At 39.3% G+C, this 17,015-nt stretch overlaps 2 protein-coding genes across 5 annotated transcripts in view; both read right to left on the reverse strand.

Annotated features, from left to right (window-relative positions):
• Positions 1–1,266, reverse strand: part of LOC106057245 (multiple epidermal growth factor-like domains protein 6) — a 68,149-nt gene extending 66,883 nt beyond the window's left edge. Inside the window, exons 1-2 of the mRNA XM_056014717.1 lie at positions 1,136–1,266; positions 112–202 (exon numbers count right to left, since the gene is read on the reverse strand). Coding sequence (XP_055870692.1) covers positions 112–175 — 64 coding nt within the window. The 5' untranslated portion in view covers positions 176–202; positions 1,136–1,266. The remainder of the gene's footprint in view (positions 1–111; positions 203–1,135) is intronic.
• Positions 1,267–5,815: 4,549 nt separating this feature from the next.
• The window catches only part of LOC106057244 (multiple epidermal growth factor-like domains protein 10), a 62,802-nt gene continuing 51,602 nt past the window's right edge, over positions 5,816–17,015 (reverse strand). For all 4 annotated transcript variants that reach the window (XM_056013638.1, XM_056013639.1, XM_056013637.1 and 1 more), the window contains 3 exons: positions 10,456–10,551; positions 8,685–8,771; positions 5,816–6,890 (listed from right to left, as the gene is read on the reverse strand). In XM_056013638.1, coding sequence (XP_055869613.1) covers positions 6,778–6,890; positions 8,685–8,771; positions 10,456–10,551 — 296 coding nt within the window. In that variant the 3' untranslated portion in view covers positions 5,816–6,777. The remainder of the gene's footprint in view (positions 6,891–8,684; positions 8,772–10,455; positions 10,552–17,015) is intronic.

Consider the following 17,015-nt stretch of genomic DNA (forward strand, 5'->3'; position numbering starts at 1 on the left):
GAAATGAATCACTTTCTTTCATTTTAATAATAAATGTAGCGACTTAATTATTTCATATTTAAAAAAAAATACTTGTAAGAAATTAGACGCTTCTTCATCACTCATAAATACCTGCTGTTTCATATTCCGGAAGAAAGGAAAAAACAAGACTTGCCACTTTTACGAAAAGATACATTCCCAAAACACTGGATCTTGATCTAAACTAAAATTAAAAAGTAGATTATAGTTTAAAAAGCAGAGAATTGTGGTTAACATAACGCTCTAGGATTGTGTATCATGTGTCTTGGAAACTAACATATTCTAGTACTGTGGAACCCTGTTTAGAAAACGCCTCGCAAAGCGAACAATTTGAATAAAACAAACTACTTCGTTAAACTATTGCACACGGATATAGAAGGAAATCTACAACATCAACCGCCTCCAACGTTACAATGGAACAAGTTCTCATTTAGTAATTACGTCACTTCCCCCCTCACCTTCATCCACCCACACCATCACATCAGTCAAAACGGTGATGTTTCTTATGTTTGCTAAACGTTTTCTTATGTTTGCTAAATGTCTCAGCATATGGAACGAGGAATGTGCCTTTATCTTTGTGTATTTCTGTGTAATGTATTACTCGTTTGACCGCTCGTCTAGCGCAGTAATATAGAAAAAAAAAGAGTGTAAAAAGACAGAAAACAAAGTTTAGTTGTCTAGAACTCTAGGAATAATGATCAACATCTTATCTTATAAAATACAGACGTTACTTGAAAAAAAAATTTGAATACGTCCTACTAGTATTCTTAGGTCAATCTAGTCATGAATTTTAATTAATGACCTAAACTCTTGCCTAGTCATTAGTTTTCCTGGCTGACTCAGGCAACCAATTCTATGCTCTAATAGCATTAGGGAGGAAGAAATATCTGTACAGATTTATCCTAGCATATCTGTTTTCAGCATAGGTCTAATTATTTCAATATTGATAAACAGCAAGACATAGATTACTATTCAACTCTTGATCTAAAAATGGATGAAGTAATAGTTCCTAGCTGCTAGAGGCTTAAGCCTTACATCATTACATGGTTTCATGACACATCCAATTTATCCTAAAATGTAAGCATTAATACAAGTTATAATAAATAAATTACTTAACAGTTAAACTGTATAATTCAACACCTGGTGCAACATATTATAAACAAGGTCAATAACTAACTTCAAACTTCACCGTGTTGCTAATTAAAGAATAATGTTTACTTTTCGATTTGAACAAAAACTAGATCTACATCCGTCTCAAACTATTCTTAACTTGAGTTGTTAAAGAGTTCTCTTTACTCTTCTTCACTTTTAAAAACGAGAACTTGAATTGCAATTTCTTTGTACTGAAATAATTAAATTTGACTAAAACAAGGAAATGGAGATCCAAGATGGTGTCCGACCTAGACCTTTATCTTATCTTATAGAATACAGACATTACTTCAAAAAAGAAGATGATTACGTCCTACCCGTCATGCATTCAGTCATGCATATTAACCAATGACTTAAATTCTGCTAAGTCACTGGTTTTCCTGGCTAGCTCAGACAACGCATTCCATGCTCTAATAGCACTAGGGAAGAAGGAGCATTTGTACAAATTTGTCCTAGCATATGGGATGAGGTGTGTACCTTTATCTTTGTGTCTTTCAGAGTATTTTATTAAATTTTGTTTTTGTATTTGAAGATTATGGTTCAGTGTTTTATGTATAATTGCTACTTTACTTTTGAGCCTTCTGTCCTGAAGGCTTTCTAAATTTCGTTTGTTACGAATGTCACTGCTCTGTTTTGTTGAACCTTTCTATTGAAGTCGAGCCCAATTGGTCAAAACTTGGTTGAAAGAAGACGCCACTACCACCATGTTATGCACAAATCAATGTGTCTGTACTCTGCCCTTGTGAGTAGTAGGGAAAGAGAGAATGGAAGAGAACTACGCTCAAGGCTGAAAAGACAAGGTTTTCGCCCATCACTACCTACGATTGTTTTACCCAGCGTCCGCTCCCTAAGAAACAAAGTAGATTTAGAATTAGATGAAATTTGTGACGCTACGGCCACGTCTTTATTAAGACACCTACTCTAGAAAACAAAATCGTACAAGTGCTCCTTCTTCCCTGGTACGATTAGAGAAACCCACGACTTAGCAGAGTTGAAGTCATTGATTAACACGCATGACTAGATTGACTTATGAAATACGCAGGACGTTATTATCATCTTTTTTCGAATTAACGTCTTTAATAGATAAGATAAGTACTAAAAACTAAAAGTAACGTCTGTGTTGTAAAAGATAAGATGAGATAATAAAAGATAAGCAGTTTATTGGCTAGAGAAGGATGACAACGACGATCTGATTGATAACATCTGACAGAACTGAAGAGTCCAAGAACAAAAAAAGTTGGTGGACTGCGAGAATGTGCTGTCTTGATATAGAGCTACTGGCGCTCTCATTGGGAACCTTTTAATTGACCATCAGACTTGAATGTTGAGCTACTGGCGCTCTCATTGTGAACGTTTTATTGACCACCAGACTTAAATGTAGGGCTACTGGCGCTCTCATTGTGAACGTTTTATTGACCACCAGACTTGAATGTAGAGCTACTGGCGCTCTCATTGTGAATGTTTTATTGACCACCAGACTTAGATGTTATTTACAGCGTCCTTTGTTTATGTACTGCCTTCAGTCTAGACGGACGTCGCAGATAAAATCATCGGTGACGTAGTGACTCACTTACGAGGTCACTGGACATACCAGTAGTTACACTGGGCGATTTTTCAAAAAATGCACTTTGAAGGTTGACGCACTCTTTGTCCATCAACTCGTCTCTAGTCCTACAAGAGATAAAATAACTCTGGACTTCTGCTACAGTAACATTAGAAAGGACAGCCCGGGCAACTAAGATAAAACAACTCTGGATTTATGCTACAGTAACATTAGAAATAACAGCCCGGGCAACTAAGATAAAACAACTCTGGACTTCTGCTACAGTAACATTAGAAATTACAGCCCGGGCAACTAAGATAAAACAACTCTGGATTTATGCTACAGTAACATTAGAAATTACAGCCCGGGCAACTAAGATAAAACAACTCTGGACTTCTGCTACAGTAACATTAGAAAGGACAGCCCGGGCAACTAAGATAAAACAACTCTGGACTTCTGCTACAGTAACATTAGAAATTACAGCCCGGGCAACTAAGATAAAACAACTCTGGACTTCTGCTACAGTAACATTAGAAATTACAGCCCGGGCAACTAAGATAAAACAACTCTGGACTTCTGCTACAGTAACATTAGAAATTACAGCCCGGGCAACTAAGATAAAACAACTCTGGACTTCTGCTACAGTAACATTAGAAATTACAGCCCGGGCAACTAAGATAAAACAACTCTGGACTTCTGCTACAGTAACATTAGAAATTACAGCCCGGGCAACTAAGATAAAACAACTCTGGATTTATGCTACAGTAACATTAGAAATTACAGCCCGGGCAACTAAGATAAAACAACTCTGGACTTCTGCTACAGAAACATTAGAAAGGACAGCCCGGGCAACTGAGATAAAACAACTCTGGACTTCTGCTACAGTAACATTAGAAAGGACAGCCCGGGCAACTAAGATAAAACAACTCTGGACTTCTGCTACAGTAACATTAGAAATTACAGCCCGGGCAACTAAGATAAAACAACTCTGGACTTCTGCTACAGTAACATTAGAAATTACAGCCCGGGCAACTAAGATAAAACAACTCTGGACTTCTGTTACAGTAACATTAGAAATTACAGCCCGGGCAACTAAGATAAAACAACTCTGGACTTCTGCTACAGTAACATTAGAAATTACAGTCCGGGCAACTAAGATAAAACAACTCTGGATTTATGCTACAGTAACATTAGAAAGGACAGCCAGGCAACTAAGATAAAACAACTCTGGATTTATGCTACAGTAACATTAGAAAGGACAGCCCGGGCAACTAAGATAAAACAACTCTTGACTTCTGCTACAGTAACATTAGATATAACAGCCCGGGCAACTAAGATAAAACAACTCTGGACTTCTGCTACAGTAACATTAGAAATAACAGCCCGGGCGATGCATCCTCTCCCCAACTCAAGACACTCTACAGGAATGGATGGACTATTTAGAAAGAACACTTTCAATCTAAAGAATCGGTCTAAACAGTGTTAGTGTTTGATTCTGTGGAAATAGGTGTATTAGTGTCAAGAGTAGTGAGGTCCATCTAAACAATAAACCACTGGTCACTGCAACAAAAAGAAAAAAACAACACTAGAAATCAACAAAAGAAAAGAGCAGATAATGTGAGGCGACAGAAAAGATGGAAATGTGCACTACGAAATCTCAGCGTTGCTCGAGCTGTCTAGAGGAAAAATAGGAAAAAACTAGAACACCAAGCAAAACATAAAAAATCCTTTTTAAAAAGAACAACAAAAAACTAATCTTATATAAAGGGAAGGACTCCTTAAAACTATATCTACCAATAATGTACAAGTTATATCCCTTTTTTGATATTAGGCAAAATAATTAATTACCAATAATTATTTGACCAATTCAGTATTTTTGTTTATTTATTCATGTTTTGTTAGGTACAATAAATAATTGTTTAAAGTATAAACTTGATCGGAGCATTTGTGAGGGACAAATTTAGCCATATCTGTGAATACTGAAGGATTAGTTTCACTTGTGGCTATTAAACCAAATAATGAATTGCCAGTAATTAAGTGTTTATTAGGAAGCACAGTGGCTGAGCGGTAAAGCACTTGACTTCTAAACCGGGGGCCTCTGAATTCCACACAGCTCTAATGGGTACCTGACATTAGTTGGGGAAAAAGTGAAGGCGGTTGGTTGTTGTTCTGGTCACATGACGCCCTAGTTAACCATAAGTCACGGTAACAGATGAGATTAACATCATCTGCCCTTTAGATCACAATTTCTGAAAGGGGAACTTTACTTACTATGTATTTATAGGTTACTTTTTTTTATTGATTCATGTCTTGTCTATGTCAATGAAAAACTATGCGAGGTTTCAGCTTGATCCGAGACTGGGTGTGAGAGAAAAGGCCAAACTATTTACCAGACAGACAGACAGACAGAGTAATTTGATTTAAGCTTTGTATCAATGAAATCTGGTAGGCCTGATGGAATATAAGGGCGAGTCCTAAGAAAGTGCTGAACAACTAGCTGAGCCTTTTCTAGAGATTTTCTTCACTTCATTTAATGAGCCTATCAATCAATTCTATCTGTATGGTAGTCGTCGTTAATTGTTACCAAACCAAAAGAAATGAATGACTTTAGACCTGTCTCACTTTCTTCATTGGGGTCCAAATGTTTAGAAGAACTGGTTAAAATGTTTCTTTTGAATGATCTTGTACTAAGATAGACTCTTTACAATTCGCTTCAAAATAAAGGTAAAGGTGTAGATGATGCCATCCAATATATTCTATTTAGTGTCTGCCAACACCTTCACTTACTAAACACCTATGTAAGATAGTTCTGTAATTATTCATCAGTTTTTCAATACCATAAATCTTCATTTGTTATTGAAAAATGAAGGCATTGAATATTACTCCATATATCATATGAGCTAATCAAGTTTTGACACTTAGACCTCAAAGGTTAAGGGTAAACAGTGCAACAAAAATGACCAAAACCGACGCTCTAAAATAGAAAACGACTACATGTATTTATAACAAATTCATTTAAATATTTTACAAATCTGCAACACAAGGGCGCGACTTAATACTAACAATAGAATCCACAAGTTACACATAATAGTAGTATTAGTAGTGATATTAGCAATGTAAACCAGCAGAATTAAAAGTCAATGCATTTTATATGACACTTTTTAAAGTAAAAAATCAATGCTGGAGACTCGTGTATACTTATGTATACTTATGTAACAGAAACAAGAAAACAAAATGTTCATCAGCACCTAATTCGACTATATACCCCACGACAAGGATTTAATTATGTGTTTCTCAGTTACTAGTCTATTTAGGATGACATGTTCGTTAGTGAGAAAAGGAAAAATAATTCACGGGTCAAAAGTCTATGCGGGAGATCGTTACGATGCGCAAGATGCAAAGTTAAAGGGTTTAGGGTTTTCTGGTCAAACAGCATCTTTTAGCCTATCCACTGATTTTATATAGAATTTAAAAAAAAAGAATTTTATATATATGTTATTTTTTAATGGTGTGGTGCAAGGAAGAAAGAGAAAGGTGATTGTAAACTTGACAGGCCAATAGTATGTGTTTGTGTCAGAAGGCGTTACAAAGCAGGTCATTCTAACTTATCGTAAAAGGTAGTAGATATGACATGTTATCAAAGGCCTGGGAACAAATCAAAGGGCATATTTACATTACAGACAGAGAGATAAACAAAGAAACAGAGAGATTGAGTTCTATATGCCAATACAAAATATTTCAGTCATACTATCTTAGGGTAGCAACATTATCAAAAGTGACAGAACAGATTTACTACCATTGTGTGTGTGTGTGTGTGTGTGTAAGCATGCTTAAGTCTGTGAGTATGTAAGTGGGGGTGTTTGAGTGTGTGTGTGTGTGTGTGTGTAGACTTTGTTACATTCAAAATGAGCACAGTTGCATTTTTCTTTACTGCGGCACATAGAAACAGATGAATCTTTACAATTAATTCTTTTTTTTCTTAACACTTTCTATTATGTCTTTATGTCGAGTCCAGACTTAAAGGCTGATCACAATTTTTTCATCAGGGAATGCGTTGATTGGGGAAATCATTCTGTGTTCAAATGTTGATGTTTAACCCGCACCAATGTGACAATCACGTAGAGAAGAATCATGACGAAGAGAACTGTGACCATAATTAAGAGTGCGTTGGATCCTTTCTCTGTGTAAGAATATGAAGGTGAAAGTGAACAAAAAAAAAATCAAAACAGAAATATAAAATTCCATGTTTATATAAATACTAGTCGACCCGCGGCGTAGCATACGCCGCTATTTAGCAGGACCGGCCTTAGGTCACTGCAACTTATGCGACCGCAGTGGCGCCCCGCACTTTCATAGACCTCCACGCTAATTCTAGGAGTAAATTATGAAATGAAAATATTTTATAACCTATAACAGATTTTTCGCGGCAGTGGAGCTCCTGGAAATCTCCTCAAATTGCAAAATAGACAAAAAAGCCTTTGAGATCTCCTGAAATTATAAAAATTTTGTGAAAACTGCTAAAAATCTTCTGGAAAATAGACAAAATTGTCATTTTGGGGTGTCATTCAATATGGGAAACGCCAATCCTACTCTCAATAAAAAAACGGCATTATGCAATACCCGTAGTTGTGGAATCTAGTGAATGAAGTTTCTCGCGCCTCAAACTAATGAAGAATTACTTTAGTTTAACAATTCTCGTAGATAGATTGAAACATTTGGTAATTCTTGCTATTGAGCGTGATCTATGTAGGAAATAGAATTTGTATGATATACTGTATGACTTCGCTACACGCACGGCTCGTAAACTAATTCTGTACGTAGTAAAGAATGAATAAAATGCAAAGACTAATTTATTTTCTAATACAAAACTCTTAATTTTCACTTATTAACCGTATCTATAACCAAACTTGGCCCCGCTCAATCCGTTTCGCATAGGGCCCCGCAATGGTTAAGTCCGGCCCTGCTATTTAGTGACGGGTAAATACAGAGTAGATTACTTGTTCTGCCCTCCTCTTTTTTTTTCTGAGCCGCGCTCTGTGCGGTAGCAAAAATTACGTGGGGTAACTCTAGTCCAACTTGCAGAGATAAAAGAGTTATCTTTACCTGACCTTTTCATCGCGGGTTACGGAATCGGCGTGCGTGCGTGCGCGACGAAGAGACTTATATATATAGATATGGTTCATAAATAACGATACACACATAGTATATATCAGAAATAATATTATAATAATAAGGCGGGTCTTCAAGTCCGAAGATTAATGAGGAATGCAGTATCTCCCGTGGCTACGCAGCCCCAGCTGTGACCTACATATTTTGCCAGACCCTGGCAAGCATAACCATTGTCCGCCGGTGTTCGATTAAGATTTTCTTTTCTCTATCTGAGTCTGTTATCGGCAGCGGATTTTCTTTTGGTCTCAAATGTGTAACCCGCGGTCTTCGTGAGTGACCTCCAGCTGTCTCGTTCTGAAGCCTTTGGAAAGGTGTCTAATTCAGCTTACACCACCACTTCAGTCAAGTAGTATTTTTTCCCCTTGTTTGAAACACCTATCAAAGTAACTGATTATCAATAGTTAATCAACTAGTTGGGTTGTTTTTTGTTTAATTTTTTTAAATTGATTTTTGTGTTGTGAGATTTTTATTGCTTTTGCAATAATTGAGCAAAATTTCAGCTAGATCCGAGTGTCGGAGAAATAACAGGTACACATTTTTGGCAATACATATAGACAGAGTGAGTTGATATAAGTTTTGTAAAACAGATAAAATCTCAAATATAAACTATAAAACAGTTTAACTAATGTTAGTGCAAAAGGTCGACATAACCTCGTAACCAAATGTAGATAAAAGTGATTTCAAAAATGAGGCTATAACCTTACATTACTCAAGACCTATAAATGTCAAATGTATTTCGGCACTTCTTTTTTGCTAACTCTTGAAGTAACACATGACTTTCGTCTACACAGTATATTCAAATCACCTTCTTCTACACAGTCACCACCTATACATCCTCTGATGCACTGCAAGCTATCTTGGTCACATACATTGTCTATACAGTTTTGACAGCCTGGAATTCGGTTTAAAAAAAAAAAAAGAAGGGAATATATTAAAAGATTTTATATTACCTATTAGGACACACTTTTTTTTCCATCGTATATAATGCAATATTAACCTACATCACACATGCTGCATCAACTTTATCCAAATCAATCATTCTCATCATGTCCTACAGAAGCTGACGTGAACAAAGTCTGTCTACTTGTGACGCACCATATTAGCTCAGTCCAACATATCATGACGATGTAGACTTCAGTGTATACCACGTGCCAGTGCTACCTTTAGCAGCATTCAAGGACAAGTCTAACAGTGGATAGGACTTAACATGTCTAAAAAAAACAACTGAAAGTCTTCACTATTGTAGTATTCCCTGGACCTTATGATCTCTCACCAACAAAAAAGCTAGACTACGCTGACTTTAAAAAAAATTCATCAGGTGAACTGGTTTCACCAAATACCGAGTCAGAAACCCCATTAGTAAACGAAATACGCTGAGATGACCTCTATTAAAGCACATGAAAGGAAGCGGGCAGTGAGTTTTAAGGAAGCCTTGCCCCTGTACAAGGACAGCCCTAATGCCAGACACGAAGCAGTTCTCTCTCTATCAAATCCTTGTCCCGGTCGTCGATCAAGCAGAACGTGACCTTCATACAGAATGAGGTCTATTGTTTCTACTTCCTCCATGCAGGGGCGACACAGTGTGTCGTGATTCTCTCTGAACCGCCCGAAGTAAGCACCTATTGAACAGTGACCGACTCGGAACAGGGCTAGGATGGCCACATACCAGATGATATATATATATATATAGAGAGAGATAGATATAGATATAGATATATAGATATTGATATAAATAGATAGACATAGATAGATAGATAGATAGATAGATAGATAGATAGATAGATAGATAGATAAATATAGATAGATAGATAGATAAATAGATATAGATAGATAGATAGATAGATAGATAGATAGATAGATAGATAGATAGATAGATAGATATTGATAGATAGATAGATAGATAGATAGATAGATAGATAGATTGATTGATAGATAGATAAATAGATATAGATAGATAGATAGATAGATAGATAGATAGATAGATAGATAGATAGATAGATAGATAGATATTGATAGATAGATAAATAGATAGATAGATAGATAGATATAGATAGTTAGATAGATAGATAGATAGATAGATAGATTGATAGATAGATTGATAGATAGATAGATAAATAGATATAGATACATAGATAGATAGATATATAGATAGATAGATAGATAGATAGATAGATAGATAGATAGATAGATAGATAGAGATATAGATAGATAGATAGATAGATAGAGATATAGATAGATAGATAGATAGATAGATAGATAGATAGATAGATAGATAGATAGATAGATAGATAGATATCCTATACTCTAATACAAGCAACTCTTAATGGTTCTTTAACAAAAACATTTCACAGAGCAAAATGAAATCATTCCTAATGACGTATTAGAGCAAAAAAAAATGCCATTACGTGAATGACGCCACACGCTACTTTGGGTATAGAATTATAGGAGAATGCATGCTATTTTATATAACACAAATAGCACTTTGTAAAACCAAAATTTAAATTTTATTTAATGGGGTCAAATCAACGACGGTATCGTTCATTAGGAGAGAAAGAGTGAATTTAATGTCTACTTACGTTTCTCACACTCAACTCCGGCCCATCCGTCCGGACATGCAATGCACTTCCCTGTATGCACTTCACACGAGACGTTAGCACAATTTTTGTCACATCCTGAAACATGACGTTGACAAAGTTGTAAGTAAAGTTGTAAGTAAAGTTGTAAGGAATGTCATAGAGATTTAAAAGAAGACAAAAAAATCATGAATGCTGTAAAAGCAAACGCAGTATGAAATGAAGATTTAAAATCATATTTATTAAACTTACTCAACTATGCACATTCTGTAACCTAAATATTTTTCAGTTATTATTATTTCAGTATTATTGGGCACTATATTTACTAACAAAGTCCATTAATGTAAAAAGAGAATTAGATGAATTACATAAATGGGCATCAAATTGGAGCATGTCTTTACACCAAATGGCAGTTATTAAGAGTAACAAAAATAACTAACATAGATAAATTCCATTTATCTTGTTCATGGCAAACGATCCACACAGAGTAAAAATGAAAAATACTTAGGTGTTATAATAAATGAATATATATATATATATATATATATATATATATATATATATATATATATATATATATATATATATATATGTATAATTATTATTTAGGGTTAACTGGGTGTTAGGTTTAGGGTTATGGAAAAAAACGCCCCCGCCAGTCAAAAGTTCTGGGTCCGCTAGTGGCTGCCGGGCAAAACTTCAATAAAAATTTTAGAAATAAAAATGAACGACTGAATTCATTTCTTTATCATTTTCCTAATTTCTATCTAGATCTTTAGTGAATGGTCGGTTAGCTCCTCGTGCTGGTACGTGACTCTCGTAGGTTCGAACCAGATTCAGGCCAATTCTTTGTATTTTTTTCTCAGTGACGCGTTGGTGGACCAACTGCCCCCTTTACCGTGTGATAGTCAAAAGAGCTAAGCCGAAGTCTCTTCGAGCTCTAGGCGTGTAAGCCTGCTTGAACAAACCGTTCTGCCTGGAAGAGATCCAAGTCAACGCCTATGTAAAGCATTGCCATTTCCGATATATCTGGCACTCCAGGCGCATGGACTAGAATGCATAGCCAGAGGCCAAGTACACCAAGAACCTCCGCCATTTTCCTATGTTGTACCAAGCCAACCTTGCAGGACTCGCCATTAGTGTAACGGTCCATTCAGGAACGGCTCATGGATTATCGACAGGGACGTGGAAATCTCTCTTTCAACTCCGCACCGTGCAATGGGAAAGCTCTCGCATTCCCTTGGACACTCCCACAGGAGTTTTGTTTTGCTATTCATTTAGCCTAATCACTTCCTCAAGAAATCGTTTACATCCGGGTGCCACGTTGATGCAGAATAGCATACACGAGCCACCTTTACCTGCTTGTCTTGTGGTCGGGAAGGTCTATCAAGAACTTAACTCCCTACTGACATGTAAACGTGCTTTACCTATTGAGTCTATAACCGTTAGGGAGGCACACCATAGTCAGTATATGTGGGCAAGTTTTAGAGTTTACTCGAGTTTAATTTATTTTGCTAAGAATGTTTGTGATTTGTGATTTTGTGATTTGAGGCACATCGGCACAATTTAGGCCATGTCGTGCCTGCAGTCCCTTAAGGACTACTCTCTCTCTAAACAACAAGGGCCAGATTCTATACAGTCATATAATTAAAATCAAGGTCTATTCACAGTTAAAATAGTAAAGGTAGTAAACATTTAAATATTTGGTAAAAATCTAATGTAAATAGTGCATGTTCACAAATTCAGAAATCAGATCTTCGTAGATAGCCCCACTTCCCGAATAAAGCCCAGTACCTTCCCAGGGTCGACATTATTAAATAGTGTTTTTAGATTAGTGGCTCTAAAATATTTCGCCCTGACATCCTGGTATCTGGGGCAATCAACGAGGATATGTTCCACGGTGAGGCGAGAGTCACAGTACTCGCAAAGTGGGGGCTCCTCTCTCTTCAGTACAAAAGAGTGCGTGATGTAGGTGTGGCCAATCCTAAGTCTGGACATGGTTGTGCTACCACGCCTTGTCAGACCCTTAGATGTGGGCCGCCACCTGACATCCGCCACAATCTGCCTGAGTTTACTGTGAGTCTCAGCCTCCCATCGGTTCTGCCACTCTCGATAGGTGGCAGAGGCAATACTTTGTCTCAGGTCCGAGTAGGGAATTTGGGTTCCTGACACCGCATGATTTAGGGCTCTCTTTGCTTCTCTGTCTGCGGCTTCGTTTCCCTCAATGCCAACATGGGAGGGGACCCAGATGAAGGTGACATCCCTACGGTCGGCTGTTATTTGGTCCAACAGCTTCAGGCTCTTATGTACCAATGGGATGTCAGTCTTCATCCGCCCCAAAGCTTGCAATGCAGATTTGGAGTCGGAGCAGATTATAAATTTACTCCTTTCTGATGCTTTTACGGCCATAAGTGCAAGCAATATTGCGTGCAATTCGGCCGTAAAGATGGAGCAGCCATCGGGGAGTCTACGGGAGATTGTTTTGTTCCGAAAGGAGCAGGCACACGCGACCTTTCCCTCCATTTTGGATCCGTCTGTGTAGATGGTGCCACAATCTCCGTAGCTCTCCTGCAGTTCCCTAAAGTGGACTTGTAGTATGCTTGGGTCTGTATTTTCTTTTTTGAAATTAAGGAGGGATAAATTTAATTTGGGTTTATTCATTAGCCAAGGAGGATTCTGAGGGGTTTCTATTTTAGAGATTTGGTCAATGCGTGGGGTTAAATTTTGGATGGGTTCTCTCATTCGAAGGCCCAACGGCTGTATGACGTTAGGCCTTCGATTGTATAATTCTACCTCTGTGGGGTTAAATATGGAGTCAAAAGCAGGGTTCGTGGGGTTGGATTTTAGCTTGACTATATACTGCATTGCAAGCTTTTTCATTCTTATATCCATGGGGAGTTCTCCAGCCTCCACATGGAGACTTGGGATAGGTGATGTACGAAACGCGCCGAGACAGAGACGCAGGGCAGCATTTTGTATTGGTTCCAGTATTTTTAGGTACGACTTCCTTGCTGCTCCATATATTATGGATCCGTAGTCTAGCTTGGATCGAATTAGACTCCGATAGAGCAGCAGCAAGGTATCTCTGTCAGCTCCCCAGTCCGTATGGCTGAGTACTCTTAGTATGTTTAATGACTTTTGGCATTTCTTCTTAAGTTCCTTAATGTGGGGGAGAAAATTAAATTTGGAATCTAAGGTGAGGCCTAAAAATTTTGTAGTTTTCACGACAGGGATCTTCTTTTTGTGTATAAATAGTTCAGGGTCTGGGTGGGGTCCCCTTCGATTACAAAAATGCATACTAACTGTTTTGGAGTCTGAGAATTTGAAACCATTATAGTTTGCCCAACCCTGAATTTTGTTTAAACATAACTGTAATTTTCTTTCTAAGGTGTTCATGTTTTTCCCATAAGTAAGAATGACAAAGTCATCAACATACAAAGAGCACTCTATGCCAGGGGACAGCGCATTTATGATGCTATTTATTTTAATGTTGAACAGGGTGACTGACAGAATGCTGCCCTGGTGTACACCCATTTCCTTTTCATGAGTGTCAGAAGCGGAGTTGCCCACTCGAACCTGAAATTTTCGATCTTTCAGAAATTCCTCCACAAAACGGGGGAGGTGTCCCTTAAGCCCCATAAGCGCCAGGTCACGTAGAATGCCATGTTTCCAGGTTGTGTCATAGGCCTTTTCTATATCGAAGAATACAGCTACTAGATGTTCTCTTCTGAGTAATGCATTTCTAATATAAGCTTCCAGCCTTACCAGGTGGTCAGTTGTTGTCCGCCCCTGCCGGAATCCGCACTGGTAGTTTGAGATCACTTTATTCCTTTCCAGGTACCAGACCAGCCTACTGTTAATCATTCTTTCCATGGTTTTGCAGATGCAGCTTGTTAGTGCTATTGGTCGATAGTTAGCTGGGTCAGAGCCGTCTCTTCCCGGTTTAGGTATAGGTATAACTGTGGCTTTCCTCCAGCTGTTTGGGAAAGCGCCTGTTTGCCACACACAGTTATAGACCCCTAGCAGGACTGCCAATGAGGGTTCGGGAAGGTGCTTGAGGAACTGGTAATGGATTTCGTCTTCTCCAGGCGCTGTGTCATGTGACTTGTCCAGCGATTCCCTCAGTTCCTCAAGCGGGAACGGTTTGTTGTAGTCTTCATTGTTCTCTGACCTGAAATCAATGGGGTGTCTTTCCTCCCTGGTTTTGACTTTTTAAAACTCTGGCGTGTAGTGTGCAGTGGATGATTTTTCTGCTATTGAGGATGCAAGGCAGTCAGCTATTTCTCTGGGGGACGTGACAGTTCGTCCTTGGTTTTTCAAATGCCCTATTGCATTTGATTCTTTCCCTTTGATTCGCCTTACTGCCTTCCAAACCGCTCTAGCAGAAGTTTTGGCATCCAGACTGCCGACAAAACTTCTCCAGGAATTCCTTTTGGCTGACCGTATGGTTTGTCTAGCTATTGCTCTAGCTATCCTGAATAGCTTTAGGTTTTCCTGGGAAGGATTCTTTATAAATGCAGCCAGACGTTTTTTCCTATCACCAATAGCATTTTTGCAAGCTGTATCAAACCATGGTTTGCTAGGCCGTTTTGGATTTGCAGAGGTTAGGGGTACAGCTTTCCTGGCTATACTTAGTAGCTTGCTAGCAAAGGTATCAGCTGGGTTCTGTTCATGGAGGATATTTTCTGTGATATCCTCAGAGCATCTTTTTTGGAATTGTTCCCAATCGGCCTTATTCAGTTTCCACCGCTGAGGTCGTCCCAATGAAGGGAGATTGTTAGTAATGATGATTGGGAAGTGATCACTTCCCCGTAGATAATTGCTAACTGACCATTTAAAATTGTCCAGAAGTCCGGGGACGCATACGGTGAGGTCAATGCATGTGAATGATCCAGTTCCTGGGTGCAAGTAGGTCGGTGATGCATCATTAAGTATGCATAAATCATGTTGGAGGAAGATATCCTCCAGCATACGACCTCTTGTGTCGGTATTGTTGGATCCCCACATGGTGTTATGGGCATTGAAATCCCCAAGGATTAAATAAGACCGGGGGAGTTGTTTTAATAGGTCCTCCATGTCTGTTCGGTTTAATGGAGCGCCTGGTGGTAGATACAGGCTGCAGCAAGTGATAACCTTGTGAAGGGTTATCCTAGCTGCTACGGCCTGTAGTGTGGTCTGTAGTTCTACCCTCTCATGGGGGATGCTATCCTTCACAAGGATACAGACTCCACCTGATGCTCTCTCTGCATCCTCAACATTCTTGGTGTAAGCACGGTAGCTTCGGAAGCTGATGCAATCTTTCAGAAATGTTTCCTGTAAGCAGACAGCTACAGGAGTCTCAGAGTCCATCAGTAGCTGCATTTCCTCGTAATTGGCCTTGAGGCCTCTACAATTCCACTGTACAATTCTGGAATCCATGGCTTATTCTAGATGACCTACTTGGAGCTATTTGGTCTTGGGAGGCCCCCGGAGGGGTTTCCCTTATTCCAGTGACCTTGGTATTTTTATTCTTGGGTTTGGATGGAGAGGAGGACAACCCCCTTTTGGGGGAAGTCTTTCTCTCTGGAGAGGGGAGATCCCTCTGGTTAGAGCGGAGGTTATTTCCTCCTCTCTCACCTCGGGCATCCTCTCCGCTTTGATTTCTCCCCTTAGGGAGTTGGTCAACCTCTAACTCGGTAGAGGTTGGGGTGTCTGGCTGGGTTCTCTGAGGAGAACCTGTGTCAGACATGATGTCTCCGGGTTCTCCCGGAGTATTGGTTTTGACATGCTGCTCAGTCTCCATGCTCTCATCAGCGAGCACAGAGAACCTGTTCTTTAGCATGACAACAGGGCTTTCTTGTTTCTTCAGAGGTGTGTTCTTTGGCGGTGTTTTCTTCTGAGTTGGGGGAGGAGGAGGGGGCGGTGGGGTCAATGTGTCCGTCTGTGTGGCTATGGATCTTCCTTTCTTAGCAACAGCCTGGGCGTAGGTCTTTGTCAAGCCGAATTGGCCCTTGGGTAGGGCCAGTACAGCCGATTTCGCCTGGCTAAAGGTACATCCGTTTCTTGCCTTGTACTCCTGCACGGCAACCTCCTGTTTCCACACAGGCAGTTGTTGGAGTAGGCTGAGTGGCCAGCTTGACAGTTTGGGCATTTGAACTGGGCTGTGCAGCCCTTGTCCTCATGACCCTCTCCAGCACATCTGGCACACACAGTGTTCCTCTTGCAGACTGCCGCGCCGTGTCCATAACCCTGGCACTTGAAGCACCTCATGGGGTTAGGTATGTAGGGCCTCACTGGAACTCGTAGGTATCCTGCCTTCACATACTCTGGCGGTGTCCTAGTTCCGAATGTGAGGATAATAGTGGCGGTTTTGACCTCCTCACCCTCCCTGCGCCTGGTAATGCGCCGGGCATGGGTGACTCCTTCAATGCCCTCCACTATTTCCTTCTCGGAACATTCCAGTAGGTCCCTAGAGCTGATTACACCTCTGCTGGTGTTCAGACTCTTGTGTGGCATGACTTCCACTTGGAGATCACAGAGTCTTCTGCATCTTAAAAGCCCATCAGAGTGTGTCTTGCTGTCTA

Source organism: Biomphalaria glabrata, chromosome 16 (assembly GCF_947242115.1).
Source record: "Biomphalaria glabrata chromosome 16, xgBioGlab47.1, whole genome shotgun sequence".
In the NCBI taxonomy this organism is placed as follows: domain Eukaryota; kingdom Metazoa; phylum Mollusca; class Gastropoda; family Planorbidae; genus Biomphalaria; species Biomphalaria glabrata.